The sequence below is a fragment of the Centroberyx affinis genome, unplaced genomic scaffold (assembly GCF_046629955.1).
Source record: "Centroberyx affinis isolate AG114_WGS23_722 - 3 ecotype Tasmania unplaced genomic scaffold, CSIRO-AGI_Caff_v1 ptg004288l_1, whole genome shotgun sequence".
NCBI classification, from domain to species: domain Eukaryota; kingdom Metazoa; phylum Chordata; class Actinopteri; order Beryciformes; family Berycidae; genus Centroberyx; species Centroberyx affinis.
Genome location: NW_027282008.1, coordinates 435,059 through 452,652, shown reverse-complemented (window position 1 = coordinate 452,652; position 17,594 = coordinate 435,059). Strand labels below are relative to the sequence as shown.

The 17,594-nt window shown below is 44.1% G+C and overlaps 1 protein-coding gene across 2 annotated transcripts in view; it reads left to right on the top strand.

Annotated features, from left to right (window-relative positions):
• Positions 1-11,417, top strand: part of arhgef18b (rho/rac guanine nucleotide exchange factor (GEF) 18b) — a 41,383-nt gene extending 29,966 nt beyond the window's left edge. For both annotated transcript variants that reach the window (XM_071543327.1, XM_071543328.1), the window contains 8 exons: positions 207-325; positions 840-911; positions 1,100-1,147; positions 1,763-2,044; positions 2,823-2,972; positions 9,021-9,378; positions 10,379-10,522; positions 11,034-11,417. In XM_071543327.1, the coding sequence (XP_071399428.1) occupies positions 207-325; positions 840-911; positions 1,100-1,147; positions 1,763-2,044; positions 2,823-2,972; positions 9,021-9,378; positions 10,379-10,522; positions 11,034-11,377 (1,517 nt within the window). In that variant the 3' untranslated portion in view covers positions 11,378-11,417. The remainder of the gene's footprint in view (positions 1-206; positions 326-839; positions 912-1,099; positions 1,148-1,762; positions 2,045-2,822; positions 2,973-9,020; positions 9,379-10,378; positions 10,523-11,033) is intronic.
• The last annotated feature ends 6,177 nt before the right edge of the window (positions 11,418-17,594 follow it).

Below are 17,594 nucleotides of genomic sequence, written 5' to 3'. Positions count from 1 at the left end.
GCTAGTACATGTAACTCATAACAAAATACTGCAATTCAAGATAGCTTGCATATGGTAGCAATTTTATGTGTATGCATGTTGTTTCTGTGGTTCTGTCTCTTTATTAATGTTTGTATATATTTCTGTCGGTTTGTTTTGTTTGTGGGTGTTTGTGTCACTGTGTTTTTATATGTGTGTATCGGTGTGCATCGGTGTGTCTGTGCCAGATGGCAGTGTGAAGAAGAAGAACTTTTCTGGCGAGGCTCGCAGCAGAGACAGAAGCCAGAGAGCCAGCTCCGACCCGCAGCTCAAAGACCTCTGTGGCAGCCACACCCTGGAGCAGACGGTAGGGGATCAACACACACACACACACACACACACACGCGCACACTCTTCATAGGCACACATACACACCACACACAGGCACACGCACACACACACATACATCATGGGCTCGGTCACAGTGTTATTTCCTGTAAATAGTAATAGCCAGACCAAGTCATCTGGAAAGTTTCCATGTCCTCATGTTGACTCTAACCCTGTTTTCTTAGGTAACTTTATTTGTTTATAAATAGATTAAGCCTTGATGAAACAATTTGCTCTGAACATTGTTATACGTTCCAACAAATCCTGATCCTTAAGAACCATCAGGCAAACAAAATGTAATGACATGCTGTCTACAATGAGCAATGTGAGACAAGCAAACCCTATTATACCATTTCTCATAGGATCAGCTTCAATTTGACCTGACTGATCCTGTATAACAGTAAACAACATTACTCATTGCTATATTTTAACCAGTGTGTTTGTGTTGCTTTTGCATAAATATGACTTGCTGTGTGTCTGACTGTGTTGCTCAGGTTGATGAGAGCTGCTGCTCTCCCCCTGCCAGCTGGAACCGCATCTGGTCCAACTCCTTCCCCGAGGCCGAGGTTAGTTCCTGCTCTCTGATCCATCACCCAGTGTTACACAACATTACTGGATTTGATATTCATAGCTGCGCTAGCTCAGTTTAAATTTTTCACCCATCAGTAGCTTGCTAATACACTCAAATGCTGTATTGTGTTGGTGGTGCTGGTGGTTGTTTGATTACAATGACCTTGTCTGTCTCTCCCTCCAGTTCTTTGACAGAGTGCTGATGCTCTCCCAGAGGCTCTACAGCCTACAGGTAACACTTCTCCTTCACTGCCTCCAATGTGTGCTTGGTCCTCATGTGTACACCATTGATAATTAGTGGGACAGACACTTTTTCACACTTAGGAGGCCTAGACGCCAGAGCTGTCTGTGTGTTGTTATGTCGGATCAAATTACATGCTTGATTTAAAAAATAAATAAGTAAAAAAATCCATGTTTGTCAGTGTGCACATGACTTTACCTGCCTGCAATTCGTTTAGTTCATTTGCAGATAAATCTAAAACCTATAAACAAAGTAATTAAAAATAGAGTGATAACGCACACAATTATGAAAAACAGAGAAAGAAGAAAACTGTCAAGTGAAGAGCGTCGCTGTCTGCAGTTATCACCGTATTCTACAGAAATACATTCTAGTCTCCAGTACTGGAATGAGTGTAGTTTTGAAATATGTGTAGAAGTTGCATGTGATTGACATATACCATGAACATGGATGCTTGCATACTTACATTACTCACTGTGCACTGATATTATGCACAAAGCATGGCATTGGTTGTGTCAATTCACCATGCCTTTTATAGGATAGGACTTTATTATCTTGCCTTATTAGAACCTTACCTTATTTTCTTCCTCTTCCCCCCTCCATCTTCAGGCCATCATATCCCAGCAGGACAGTCATATTGAGCTGCAGCGGGCCTCGCTGACGGAGCGGGCTTCCCTGCCCGGCCGCCACCGGGGGAACGTCCTGCTGGAGCAGGAGAAGCAGCGGACCCTGGCCCTGCAGAGAGAGGAGCTGGCCAGCTTCCACAAACTGCAGTCGCAGCACCGGCAGGAGCAGCAGCGGTGGGAGAGGGAGAGGGAGAGGCACCGGCAGCAGGCCGAGGCCGCAGAGGGCAAGCTGCGACAGAGAGAGGAGGAGTGCAGACGGCTGGAGGTGAGGCGCCTGGCCCTGCCCAAGGTTATGGAGCTGATTTAATGGCAGAACATTTATACTCTTGGCTATTTCGTGAACTTACTGCTTTTGCTTTGTACTTGAATTTCAGATTCCATGGTTGTGTGCAAGATGTACAATAATTCCAGTTTGAATACTCATGACAGCCTTTTTGTACTAATGGCCCCATTTTATAAATTACAGCAACTGTTTTGTATTTGCATTTAAAGTTATGTATAGTTGCACATAAGTTTCGCAAACTCAGTAAAAAGTTCTGTATCTGCAATTCCTGCATCTAACTTGTGAATGTATTTTGGAGCTTAATATTGTGCATGTGTGCAGAAGTTGTGCACAACCAGGGAACCTGAAATTTGAGTACAGAGCAACACTGCAAGTAAATGAAATGAATCAATCAGAATAAATCTTCTTTCATGAAATTAGCTCCATATAGGTTTCCTATGTTTTTGGTTCCCTCTGTATTATTAGTCCTGTATAGCCCAACGACTAGAGCCTGCTCAACTTCCACTTGGGGCCAACTATGATAAAAAAAAAAATGTGTGCTCACTGTACTGTAAAGCACTGTGGAAAATGTGTCCAGCAGATTGCAGTTATAATGTTATGCTTATGTAAGTTGCGACCCGTGGTGCACTTTTACAAATTAATGTGATTTGATTTCAAATTTAACATGTTTGCCCTTAATGATGCCAACTATCAGCGGGTATATTTTCCAGTGGTCCATGCTGCTGACAGACTTAATGACTTTGCTGATCCTTTGATGCAGGAGCGTCTGGCAGAGGAGAGGGAGGAGCTGGAGAGGCAGAGGGAGACGTACCAGCAGGACCTGGAGAGGTTGAGAGAGTCCACCAGAGCTGTGGAGAGAGAGAAAGAACGCCTGGAACACCAGAAGAAGATCAAGAGGAAGACCATCGAGGTGGGGAACTAGTGATGTGGTGGTGGTTATAAGTGGGCATACAACAATATACCAAAATACAAAATGACAGAAATGTCACACTATGCACTATGGGTTGGGAATGCAGTTCACCATACATGCTAGCTTTGGCTAAATTAAAATCCACTCTTCAAAACAAATAAGCCAACAAAGGTGTAAAATCAGTTGAGTTTGGGGCACAATCTGATTTATTTAGGCAAGATATTTCAAGCTAATTTTCACAGTGTTAGCCAATATTTTCACAGAGATGTGAGTTTCAGAAGACTTGGCACAAAAAAGGCAAATAAACAAATGCTTTAGGCTTTTGGACAATATGAAACTCGTATAAGGATGAGAAGAAGAAGAGGGCGAGGTGCTGAGTGACAGTGAGGAGTAGAGATAATAGTAGGAATAGCGATGAAGATGAAGTTGTTTTCCCATTTATCTACCTTGGGTCTCTCCTTTCTTCCATCCCCTGGGCATGAATCCTGTACCCACCCTTACTTTGTTTCAACTCCCACAGCCTGTTTATAGATGGGTGTAATGATAAACACACGCACAACTGAATACAGTCCTAACCGCTCGCCCAGGAAACCACCTACGCTTTCTTTTTAGTTCTCTTTACCTCTTTTTCTCTCCTTTCCTCCCTCTCTTTCCGTACTTGCATCCCTCTTTCTCTCCGCGCAATACAATGCGGGCCATTGTTTGTGAGTTTCATGGGAGAGGAGCTTTAAGAAAGATCCACTGACTGTAATTTCATGCCCGGTGCTAATAGATCTGTCAAGGAGCTACAGTAAAGATACTTAATATCAGCCTTTAGTGTTTTTACGGGCCTGTATCACCGTACAGGCTTGGTTTATTGGCATTCTCTGTGAAAAGTTGAAGAGAGGTAAGGGAAACTCCGTAGCTTGGGAACTTATACCTTTTCACCGGATGGACTGGTTTCTGATGCTGTGTGTATACAGATGCACACACACACACACACACACACAGATGTGTTTATAGGCCTCTCTGATTGGGGTTGTCTCCGGTGATGTCATTAATCTCTCTCTACTGTCTGCCATTCCTAACTGGTTGAAAGATGGCTGTCTGTTATCTCTGATTGGCCAGCTTTTCTTCACTCCGGCACAGCAGGCTGAGTGACTGAGAGATGACATAATTTAGGCTGTTCAAGTCCTGACCTGTCCCCAAACCTGTATGTGTGTTTTTTTTTTTTTAGCAACTGTGCATTCCACATTTTGTCCTTATCCGTTTACCTTTACTCGTGGTTCAAACGCCTGGCCACCAGTCTTCCATGTCGCCCGTCCGTGTTTCTGTGTGTCTGGCCAAGTATTTCACGGTAACAAGACCTTTTGATGACACGCCTCGGTTACTCGGAGCCTTAACTCAAGACGAGTCGTACACAAACACAACCAGCTGACATGAATTACTGCCCCTATCCTGCGCCCATCATCTCATTACTGCAACAGGCAGGCCTTTGACTGCGGCAGGAGCTGAACCTAGAACATTCCACCGTGGCTCCTGGAAAACCACAGCCTCTGGCCTTCTTTAGAGAGGGATTCGTTTGCTGAATTGACCTAATCTGCTCTGATGAGTAATGCAGGGACCCAGATAATTACAGGGGCGGATTCTGAAACGGCGATGGTGAATCAGATTGTAGTGTGGTATGTTTGTTTGTGTCATGCTCTGCAAGATGAGATCTGAGGTTGATCAGATCTAGACCTTAGACCTTATCAGCACTCAGAACCCAATTAAATGAAGGCCCCAAGATGTTTTAGACCAGCTAAGAAGTCTGTGTGTGTGTGTGTGTGTGTGCAGGATTTGTACACATGCAGATGTAAGGGTATGCATCTGCGTCTGTAAGTATCTTCACAGTTGCTGTAGCGTTGCAGTGCTACATTGTTGGCACCACCATGGGACTTTCTTGGCTGTGGTTATGGGATATTTGGAAACGGTTGGTTCCCCCTCTGCGTCAAACACATCAAACAGTCTTTTCATCAGCTGTGACCTCAGGATCTGTTCCAGGCTCCGGGCCAACCTGATATCAACAGACATTTAATCACCACTACCCAACATTAAGGCTCATCAGCTAACCCATAGAGCTATGATTAGACCTCATCAAAAAGACATGCCTCTGTGTGTGTGTGTGTGTGTGTGTGCGTGTGCGTGCGTGCAGTTATGTGAGTGTGTGGGCAAGAAATGTGCCAGTTGAGGCATGTACTGACTTCAGAAGAACTTCTTTTATGTGTTATCTCAACTGATCACACTTCGTCAATGTTACCGCAGCAGCACTCACAGCACAGTACCACTGTAGCTGCTGTGCCCACAGTCTGCAGAGTGGATGCAAGGTGAGCTGCGAAATTGTCATCTAGCCTCTTGATAAGGAATGCATTGGGCTGCTCTTTTTTTGGCTCTCGGAGCAGGGAGAGGCCTTGGGTCTGATTGCTCAGTAAGATTGTGGATGTAATGTCATAAAGCATGTGCCAAATCAAGGTTACAGCTGGAATTTGTTGGATTTGAACAGCGGTTTTGAAGGTAAATGGCCTGCACAACGCAGCAGGAATTAATGGAAAAAAATATGCACTTTACCGATCTTTAATGGTAGCCTAAATGTTAGGAATCCAAATCCCTTGACCCGCTGGAAAAGTCTGAATGGGGAAATTGAATGAACAGTGGCTAGTGGTAGAAAGTAGTAGAAAACTGTAGTATTGGATAGCTTCCTGTGAGTGTGACTAACTACATGAACACAAAGCACGGCATTGCTAACACATGGTGAGGTTTGCAAAGGTTAAGGAAAAACGTTAAAAGGTCAGTAGTAAAACAATGTCCTGTATCGGTGTCTCTACACCTCGTTATCTCTCCCCTTCTGCGGCCCCAGTCTCCAGGCTGATTTATGACACCATAGTCTGACTGTGTTCCTGTGGTCTGAAAACCCCACTGACTAACTCCTAACCCTTCTCACACTCACCATATACACTCACCTGGATCCCTGTGACTCACATCCTCTATAAGCAGCCAGTGGCAGTTGTTTTGTGGAGCCAAGGCACAACATTCGGCCTGAGGGGAGATATTTTCTCCTCTCCGTCTGTCAGTGTAGCCATTCCCCACCTGTTAGCCGCACACTGTGTGCAGTAATCCTTCAACTTGTACCTTGGTCTGTATGTATATTTTATATTTACTGAATGTTCACTCACTTGTGGGTCACCTAAGTAATAGCTTGTTCATTCTACGATTAAAAAAAATACCCTAGAGTTGCACGTGCAGCTTTTTCATGCATCATGTTTGCTTGCCATCTATTCCTCAGATATAGATAATGAAATATTCCATACCTTTTTTTTTAGATGTTGCAATATGATGTTTAGCCCCAGGAGAAGTGAAACTGACATAAACCACATGAATTATCGATTATCTCGATGCACTTTGAATTTTGGATTAGACATAAGCTTAGGCCTACAGCACTTGCTAATCAAATTAGGTTGCCATGGATCAGAGTGGCACGTTCATTCTTTCACTCATGTTACTGCTCCCCCAGCCATATATTGCAACTTAGGTTTAGCAACCAGCATCTCTTTTCCCATGTTGTCCATTGTGAACAAGGCAACACATTGTGCACCGGGAGACGGGACGCTAAGCTGTGTATGTGCTGATATGGGAGTATCCAGGCAGTTTTCGGGATGAGAGGAACCTGGCTGTATAATTAGCCAGTCCAAGCCTGTCATTAATGGAAGCTCCTGGAAGGCGGCCAGCACTAATTGTTTATGTGCCGTCAGTCAGGGCTGTTTGTGCTCCGCAGCTTCCACACGGTTTACTGCCCTGGAAACCTGCTGTTTATGCCGCTTAATGCCGAACACCTCGCACTGGGAACAATGGAACATCTGTGTGCCAAGATGAGTGAGTGCTGAAAGAGGAAAAAATGATGGAGGGAAAGAAGAAAGGGGGATTTAGGGAAGAGAGGGAGGTATGGAGACTTTTCCCACCACAGGGCCCCTCTCTGCCCTAGGTACTACCGGCATGCTCTGCCACAGCAGCTGGGGGAGACACACACACACACACACACACACACACACACACACACAGTCACAGCTGGATGGGTCTGCCCTTCATGCCCTGTGAAACACAGTCATCATGTGTTTCCCATCTCCAGGAGGAAGTATCCTACACAGTCATCAGTCACCTAACAGGTGGACTGCATACCAAACAGAGACTTTTACTTTAGTTAAAGACACTACAGTCCAAACTAGGGTTAGACCCACATATTGGTTTGCGGTTATATCGGGCCAATATTGGCCTTTTATTAGATATTGGATGTGGGCTAGTCAGTGTCATGCACCTCCAATATGATGAATATGATGCAGTTTGATTGATTACATATTTACTGTATAATTGATCAATATTACACTGGTTGTCTATGGGAAACCCAAAACTTGAATTGAGTCTAATACAAAATTGTAATCAGATTCCAAGCAAATATGAGTGAATATATATATTATTGTGTCTCATGGTCTAAATGCAGTTTCAGAGGCTTTTCGAAACTGCCAGGAATACAATTCTGAGGAGAACACTTTAGCATGAAAATAGACACATTTTAAAGATTTTGAATATCGACAGAAAATATTGGCTTTTATTGGCTATCAGTAATCATATCTGCCTTCAAAAACCCATATTGGTCCAACCCTGATCCAGACTAATTTCAGCAACAATTTTAAGCCCATTGTGAGCCTTCAATATGCATATTTTTGGTATAATTGTAAAGCTAACAGATAAAATTCCTTGTCTTTCATTGGAACCATCCTGCAGTTAAGTCATGTGAACACAGAGATAACTGGAACTCTTAACTCTTTAAGTGACCTTGTCTCCTTGTCTCCTTTCCCACCTTTCCCCCCATTCTTACCTAAACCACATGTTGTTTCCAGGCTTACCTTGACCAATAGTACACAATGTCACAGGCAAAATAAATACAGTTGGGAAAGGTTTCTTGAGGATGCCAGTTTTACACACAATTGTATTGCCTTTGCCTACATTGGTTAATGTCTTTCCACAGCACATTGGGTCACAACGTCACAGAAGAGCTTAAACTTGGGATCTGTTCTGTTTGGAATATATGGTGAAAAGTTGTTTTTTATTGTTCATGTAATGCAGCACATGTGGGATTATTAAGCACACACACACACACACACACACCACACCATTGTTTTAGTCATTTTCATGGTCCATTTCACTGAATGCAGATTGGATGATGATGTCGCCTTGATCTCTAGATCATCTTTCCCTCAATCTAGTAATTAAGTGGACAATGCAGTCAGTGTCTTTTATCCACTGATGTCATGAGAGCCATTTGCTTGTTCCCCTGCTTGTCTAACAGCCCTGCCTGTTTAGTTAGACACGCCTTTATGTGCACAGGGACTATTAAGGGTTTTAGGTTTCTCATTTGTTGTATGTGTTTGTGTGTGTGTGTGTGTGTGCATGCATTGTCCTCGAGCCTCTTGGAACACATCAAAAGCCTATACCAAACTTACCAAACTGTGTGCTCAGCAGAAAGAGTAGCATGTGTTTCTGATTCCCTCTTTAGCCCATAAATACCCTGCTCTTCAACAGATTGTGTTTCCTTAATGGCACAGCGGCACACAGACGATTTATAGTGTGTGTGTGTGTGTGTATGTGTGTATGTGTGTATGTGTGTGCCTTCTGTACTCTTTAGAAGTTGTTCAAAGTTTTTTCAAAGACGAGCTCCAGTACAGGCTGCCTCCACACACACACAACATGCAAACATGAGGTTCCACAACTCAAATTCCAAACTGAATCCGACCGCAAATATGGATAATTACAGTGCAGAGTTGGGAAGCTGTCCTTTGTGAACTTGGATACTAAATTTGAAGTCTCGTATGATGATGTTTGCAACAATCGAAGATGACGTGTGACCCTCCCCCAACATTCAGTCTCTCCCCAACGACTAACATACAAATCTCTCTCACTTTCTCTCTCTCTGTCTCTTTCTCTCTCTGTCTCTGTCTCTCTCTGTCTCTCTTTCTGTCTTTCTCCCTTCTCCCCCAGGTGGCTCCTCTGTCTGGCAGTCTGAACGGAGAGCTGCTGATGTCATCTGGCATCCCCAGCTCGACCACCGTCTCTGACCTGCCCCTCCCTCTGCCCCCGAAGCCCCTGGTGCGCGCTAGCCTGTCCGTGGCGCCGGCGGACTACCTGGAGCGTCCCGAGGTGGCGTTGCGGCGCGAGGCGGGCAGCGCCACCCTGCCGGTGAAGACGGAGGTGCCGCTCCATCTCTTCAGCACCACCAACCAGCAGCACAAACTGGTGGGGGTGCAGCAGCAGATCCCCACCAAGCTGGCTGCCCTCAGCAGGGGCAAGGAGAAGGGGGGCAAGGGCGGCAAGGCCTCGCATCGCACCGACAGCACTGGTAAGGCGCTGGAGCAAAATACTAGATTTCATGCAACCATTAGGTGGCAGAGTGGCCCGGGGTTTAGAGAGACTATCCTGAAACCAGAAGGTCACAGGTTGAATCCCCCAAACATCTTGTCAAAGTCTCCCTGAGCAAGACAAAAACATTAGTTAAATATGAGTAGGTACCTGCATATGAGTTTTTGATAGGCGAACAGCTAATATGCAAATGTGAACATTCTGTACATATGTTATCTTCATCTGTAAATTTAATATATTTGATGAGAAGAATAGTTTTTCCCAACACATGCACGTCTAGACACTTTCTGTGTGTGTATATGGCATTCTGCAGACATGTTCATGCGAATACAATGCACATTACTCATCCTGTATATATCCTATATTTCTGATATGTGCGAAATAATATATAATAGCTTGTAGTGTAGGAAAAGTTGCACAATCCTCTCTCTATTTGCTGTGACACATGGAACAAATGGAGAGAGTGCAGGAGTGTCACAGCAAATGGAAAGGGGAGTGTGCGACTTTTCCCTGTTGTTGTTCAATTATTTCCACCAGCCTGCACCCCGCTGGGCGTACATTTTGATTGCTTTTTGAGGTTAGTGCTTTCTTTTATAAGACTAGCTTTTTCTAAAAGCAGCTGTGGCGAAGAGGCTTTTCTGTGCTCCCTCGGTCTTGCAGGTGATGTATACAACACAGTGAAAACCTGCAGCTCTCTCCGTTTTAAACTGGATGCTGATTCATCTGTTTCACAGTCACTGATATTCATACTATCTCTGCCTGACATGGGCATGACCTGATTTAAGTGGCTCTTTAGGGTCACATTAGCTGTCTCAACTGGGTGGCCTCTCTTATAAATCAAATGACGGCCTGAAAGAGGCTAGGCTGTATTGCAATCTAATTTTGCAGTTTAATCACATTCTCTCTCTCTCTCTCTCTCTTTGTCTCTTTGCTCCCTGTTGTTCTTTCTCTCTTGTCCTTTCCCTCCCTCCCTCTCTCAGCCTCAGTGGATATGAAGCAGATGCTGCCGCTGAAGCTGTCAGCCCGAGACGACAACACCCTGAAGGCCAGGCGCTCCATCAGCCCCCACCAGCAGCTCCCACTGTCTGCCCCTCCTCTGCCCCACTCCCTCCATCACCACGCAGGTACCTTATCACGCACATACGCGAACACACACACACACGTGCGCGCATCCACCTACAGTCCATCAAGGCAAACACACACACACAATCTCCTCTCGTCCGCCCTACTCCCTGCATTATTAAACCGGGTTAGCACAGACACACATAGACACACGAGACACACACATTCTCCACCTGGGCAAACCTGCCCCACCCAAGCACATTCCCCTCTAAAGCCTGTCTTCATGCCCAGCCTCACCCTGTGTAAACACCTGTCATTGTTCCACATGTTGCACTCTGATTAATGGCACTCTGTACTGCTGACACAGGCATTTTAACACTTTGATCCTATTCCATCACAATTACCCCTGCCAAAAAAAAAACATTGGCATGATTTCCTGTGGTAGAGTTTGGATAGGTTGAATGAGGCCAGCTGTAAGAATAAAGTACAAATGTCAGTCTACCAATAGTTTTTCTGTTAGTGGAGTAATCTGCAGCTGTCTGATGTCTTCTCCTGTTGGTCGATCTCTTCCAGATTCACTCAGTCCTCCAGACAACGGTGGACCAGACAGCCAATCCACCACTTCCAGCATCACCTCCCACCCTCCGAGCGTTCAGAAGCCCCCGATGCCTCCTCCCCAGTCCCACGCTCAGCCCTCCACTCAGCCTCCCACCCAAGTCCTCAACCCTCTCCACTCGCAGAGTCCCACCTCCCTCCACTTCCAGCCTCACCTGCAGCCACAGGGCGTCAGTCCTAACCCCCAGCCCCAGCCCCAGCCCCAGCTGCACGTCCACGGGCTCAGCCACAGCCACAGCATGCCCCCTCCCTACAGGATCAACACAGAAGACCTCAATAAGGAGGACGTCATCTTCTTCTAAACACCCGCTCCGGTCCGCTGCCCTCAGATCACAAAAAACAGGGATGGGTCCCCGATCAGCCACGCGGCCCATTCCAAGGAGCCACTTACTCGCGGTAATGTGAGGGGGGAGTGGGGGGGGCGGGATATGTTCAGTGTGGACACAAAATATGTGTGTGATCACAAAATGCCTCATCTGAATATGTGGTGGTGGTGATGTGTCTGAGGCTTGGTCGGGTAACTTGGCCTGAACATCTGTCCAGAGTCCATGAGCAGACGACAGGACTTTGTCAGAGCTTTGCTGGCTCACACACACAGAGAGAAAGAAAAACTCACAACAATCATTTTATTAAGAGATGCCATTTTAGAATCAACCCATTCCTTGGTAGTAGAGCATCTATTTTAACACCCCATCTTCCCTTTAAACAGCCACTGCTTCTTTTATTTCATTTTTAATTTATTCCTAAACTCAATAGGAAGTGTTGACAAGTATGAAGAGGGGAGCTTTGATGAAATGAAGGTATTTTATAACATGTGTGAAGGGTTTAAATGAAGTAAAACCAATCCAAAGACGTTTTAGCCCAGAGAGCTGAATGAAGGAATGAGATCAGTGGATTTGATTGCGAGTCCAAGAAGGAACATTGTGAAAGAAACAGGTCCATTTCAGGAACATCTGCTTCTCATGGACCTGGAACCACAGGAATGATTAAACAGAAACCCAGAAGTGATCCAACTCTTAACACGTGAACAGTCTGTACTTGACGTTTGTGACGAGATGTTTCTTTTGCACAGTGTAAATACTCCATTCCAGACAAATGAATGAACTTATATGGACTGAATCTGTATTGCTTGGTTGTACAGTTGTCGATATTGTGAAAGTTCATTTTACTTTGTTTTTTGTTTTGTTTTTTCTTCTTAATCATGCTAAAACACTGGAGTGCAGCTCTTAGCATTGCCACTGATTGTGAATCACGACTTGGATTTAGTCAACGGATTAGAAAAAGACAGGTTGTTCTGGAAAGTTTTGTTTCATTTCAATTAAGATTATTCAGAAACGTATCCCACAAGTGTTCCCACAAGTGTTTTATATTCCGAACCATTCATGCCGTAGCTTGTTAGTTGGGGGGAAAAATTGCTTTTTAAATGCTTCAATTTTCTGGACAGTTACCCTCCCTAGAGAAATTAATGCAGACTAATGAACCTAACAACAGAGAATGAGTTATAATCACAACAGACTATGTTGATATGGACTGAAAATATAAAATATCTATCATGATATCAGTAAAAAGTATAATTTCATGCTTTTGCACTAATTAGTCCGGTAGAAATATCTATTATTCCCAACAGAAAATGGCTAAAATTTGCCAGATTAGTACTAATAGTGTACTATTGACAAGAAGGCCTAGATTTGTGTATTGGAGTACAATATTTTCACACAGTTTTATCATTGTATAATTAATCTCAATCAGATAGTTCTTCAAATTGTGGAGTGCTGTGTGAGAACCGCAAGCACAATGCAGCAGGGAGAGATGAAGCTTAACTGTTCTGTACTTAAGACAATAGCTCCCCGAGGTACAGTCATCATAAAAGCTGCTTCGACGTGTGTATCCTCTCTCTCTCTCTCTCTCTCTCTCTCTCTCTCTCTCTCTCTCTCTCTCTCTCTCTCTCTCTCTCTCTCTCTCTCTCTCTCTCTCTCTCTCTCTCTCTCTCTCTCTCTCTCTCTCTCTCTCTCTCTCTCTCTCTCTCTCTCTCTCTCTCTCTCTCTCTCTCTCTCTCTCTCCCTCTCCTCTCCTCTCCTCTCCTATATACACACATACAACACATTCTACAGAGCCACAGGACAAGCGCGGAGGCCATGTTGTGTAGATTATTGAAGCATTTTAAAGTTTACGAACACCCCCTCCCCCCCCCACTTCAAACCACTTCAATTCAGTCCAAACAAGCCCCGACGTTTTCACACAAGCCAGGTAATTAAAGTTCATGTGAGTTTTTGAAAGCTCGTGTGAACGGAGCATATTTGGCTGACTTGACATATTACACATTGTCGGAATGAGTCAGCTTTACCAAGCCGGTATATCTCGGAGATATACTGTACATGAGGATGTCAGTTTTAATTGAGGCCCCAAGGTCTCATTGACAGTGCGTTTTAGTGATTGCCAATGACATTTCATTAGCTGGGTCTTAAATCATCAAACTGATTTTCTGTGCCTGACAGACAAGTGCTGCAGCAAGAACCACTATCATCTGTTTTCTAAGATTTCTATCTTTACCTTTTTTCATGGAAGAAATATGGATATGTATGTCCCATTTTTGTCTGTATGGGCCTGTGTAGATAAAATCATTAAGTAGATGACAAGTTAATATGTTTTGGGCAAATGTGTCGCTATGGGGGAAATTTCAGAAGAAATTTGGGTTTCCCGAGGGAATTTACAATTCTTTTTGTGTTTGTCCAAATAAGCTTGTCACTCAAGCCGTGATCACTAGCTGGTGTGAGCTTGAGAAGGTTTTCTGAGCAGTTCTGTTGATGACTTTGTGTTTATGTATATTATGTACATATGTGATCTCTTCCGCACTGGCCGCCTCCCTACATATTCATGTATGGAGACATCAAGAACAATTCGACATGAATCAGATATGACCATCGGCCAAATGTCTATGTGTGTGCATGCATGGATGTGTTTGTACAATGCTGTATGTCTAGGATGGACTGATGGCAGGTTATGGCCCCACAATCACGTCAGTGCTAAGATGTAAATTAACCGAAAATGAAGGTACGCATATTTAATGTCCTAATCTGTGTCGATGTGGTAGCATTGAAGTCAGTGCTGTCTCTCGTCTTTCTGGTACTCTTGCGATTAATGACATGGATGTTTCACCAAGATTATGTAGCAGTCGTAAAACTAAATCATCTACTCATTTCAGTCGGTTAACCAAAGAGACATTCGACTGATTGGGTCCCTCACTGTGCTCTGATATGAAGGGTAAATGATACTGTGATGGTTGTGTGGTAGTAGACGAAGCGTTATTACTTGTACGATAAGTAAACTTATGAAAACACCCATCCAAGGAAAGTCCATAACGAGTGTGTTTACAGTACACAGACACACTGTATTCCAGATAATAGCTCATATCCTGGTTAAGGTCTAATTTTGGATTCACTGTTTATTTGCATCCTTATATCCAGATTACAAATATCCTTCTATACACAGATGAACAGAATATTTTGAATATTGCCAGGAAAGAAGAATTTATACAAACCACAAAGCCCAATAATAAATGGAATAATACATAACACATTCCAGCTACCATATTCGGGCTTCTCTTTATGAGGATGTGAGCTTATCTAAGGCTATTGTAGAAGGGATATGGTATCTATATATGGCAACTCTAAAACGCAGCACTTGATCATCACAAGTAACATTGGAATATTAATACGCATGTAAACACACTCGATGTTTTTCGTGGTTGGAACCTTATAAAACTTTTATGAAGTGTTTTTCATGTTGAAGAGACATTTCCGTGTGTATTTGAACGCTTCTGAAAAGTGTCTCCTTTAATGAGCTTCTGGATGAGATGTAAAGTTGTAAAGACAACAGTAAAGCTGGTATGAGAGCACTTTACCCAGTTCTACTCCCAGGTACAGGACCTTGATCTGTGGAGAACGTTGGACCTTAACAGGAGAGTCGTGATGCTGCCTGTTGGTACCACTGTTTGGATAAACTCAAGTCTTAAATGTCCTCTTGCTGTACTGAACTGCTTAACTCTCCGCTCTGTCTTACACTTGGGAGCCAGTCAGTCACATCACTGTGCTCGTGCGTGCGTGTGTGTGTGTGTGTGTGGGTGCGTGCCTGCCGCCAAAAACACAGTGGAACATTCCTAGTCGACTTGTCCTAGTTCCTGCAGTGTGTTTTGTACACATACACACACACACACATACGCACACATACAGTATATTGGACCTGTAACATGTAAATAATCATGAACATATTTCGTTTCCTCCGCCAATTTACACTAGTCACTTTGGATAGTAGCATACTTGAAGGGGAAAATGAATGTTTATAATGCATATTATTATTGTCTGTGAACTTTTATTTACCGAGAGCTGTCTAATGATGTTTGTAGCACACAGCGGAAATGATTTTTGTACCGTTTTATTTTATTCACTTGCGAGACATTAGAGAGACCTGTGGACACAAACTGCTGCCTTAGAGAAATCTGAAGTTTAGTAATAAAAAAAAAGTCCCTGCGGACTTGTAAAATCTTAGTTTGATAGTCGGTTTGGACAGTTGGTTTCCATTTGTTCTGCTGTTACATTCAGATCCAACAGCTTTTCTCCCCTCGGGGACCGTGCAGACTGGGACAGGCCGTTAGGAAGAGTTTAGCTTGGCAACCGAGCGACGCCAAGATTGAAACCCAAGCAGTCAGAGGACATGTGATGGTACTGAACACCAATGATGCTTCTCAACCAGACCAGATCCCCCAGCGACTTCCAGCACGTGTTTTTGTGGGTGATGTTGTGGAGGAATGTTCTGCATGTCTGCTTATCTGCACCTCCGCCGATGGCCTGAGTGTTGTTTCAGCACTCCTAGTTGACACAAAGATCTTCTTGTAGAAACGACACAAAGCAGACTCTATCCTTCTTGCTCTGCTAACACCCAAGGTGATTATAGAGATATACCAGGCAGTAAAACACGTCTCTCAGCCAAGCCAGCTAAAGTCCTTGGAGGCTGCCTGGAGTTGTACAAACTCTGCTTACGTAACCTCCTTGGCAGGCTGGGGTATATTCTGGGGAAGAGTTTGTCCAAGATAAAGCATTTTGACTTTTCAGGTTGTAGCTTTTATCAGAAATAGAGATAGAGGCCTGCAGAACAGTAAAGGTCTTCGGCCTACAATAATCTTCTGTGTGTGTAGATTCACATCAGAGTCTCCATAGCAACAGCGCTGTACAGCTCTGATGTTTCCAGTTTTATGGGCTGTAAAATATAGATAAACTTAAGAGTGAGTTCACGCTGGCTGGTCTGAGCTAGCAACAAGCTGCGCTATGAATGAATGAGATGCATTGTTCCTCCAACCTGCTCGACGGATCTTCCATCTTGAATCAACAATGCAAGTCCCTGTGCGAGGGCAACGGTGAAAAGGCTTCCACAGCGGAGGTTTATGCCAGGGAGAAATCAGATCAGGTGGATGCCATTGTCCCGCCAGAGGAGGCGCCTCAGGTGAATTGAAAGGGGGAGATGGATTATAAAGGAAGTGTGCTCTGTGCTGAGTCACTCTTTGTGTTTGCAGCATTTGCATTTTGCAGTCACCTGTAGCCAGGTCACTGCCTCGTCGGTCCAGTTTTATTCCCATGCGTCGATGCGCTCATTATACTGAATCAGGGACTGCTGAATGCCGCCCTTGTGATAGATGGACCTGTTCCTGAGAAGAGTAAACAAGTTAGATTCTCATATGGCAGCGCAGCAGTGATTTATCATGGCTTTGGATGAGGCTCCAGCCTGCTGTTCTGAGATTTATGAAGAGTTTCTCATCCTCAACAGTTTAATAAATGGAGAAAACATTTCTGTTGATCTTGTAGGATTAGACGATTTGTATAAAGCTTATAGTAGGAGCGGCAACAAATCGCTAACAAGGCCCCCGTCACCATTTCATTATACGATCCCTGAATCAAAGGTGATTCTCAGTCTGTGCTATTCTGCGATGCTGGATAAATGTTGGGCCTGATCTCTGCCCTGCAGCGTTCACCACATTTTTCATTTCTATTTCAGGATGCAATTGTTCAATGCTGATGCTGTGTGGGAGGTCTCTGTGGCAGTTGCAAAGAAGTAGAAAGAATTCCCCTCACAAACACATGCACACGCACATGCACACACACACAATCTCACACGCATTTTTGGTACTTAAAGTCAAACACTACTGGTGCCAAGACAAATAGCCTCCTGGCAGCTAGCATGGAAAAGCCTCTCCATCTCAGAATGTGAAGATGTGGGTAATTTAAGTTGCTAAGTTTCCTCTTGGAAAGGCCGAATAGGAGGTTTGTGCAAAGGTTTGTGCCATCATCAAAGTTGTTTCTGAAAGTCCATGCCAAACATTGGAGAATATTTTTAGTGAATGCGCACTACTTTTAAGAAAATGGGGATCAGAAGAGGAAAAGATTGTTGTTGGATTCAGAGTGCAAGAGAAAAGAGCAGAAGGCCCGCAGAAAGGCTGATAGTAAATACAGATAGTGATGTGAAATGTTC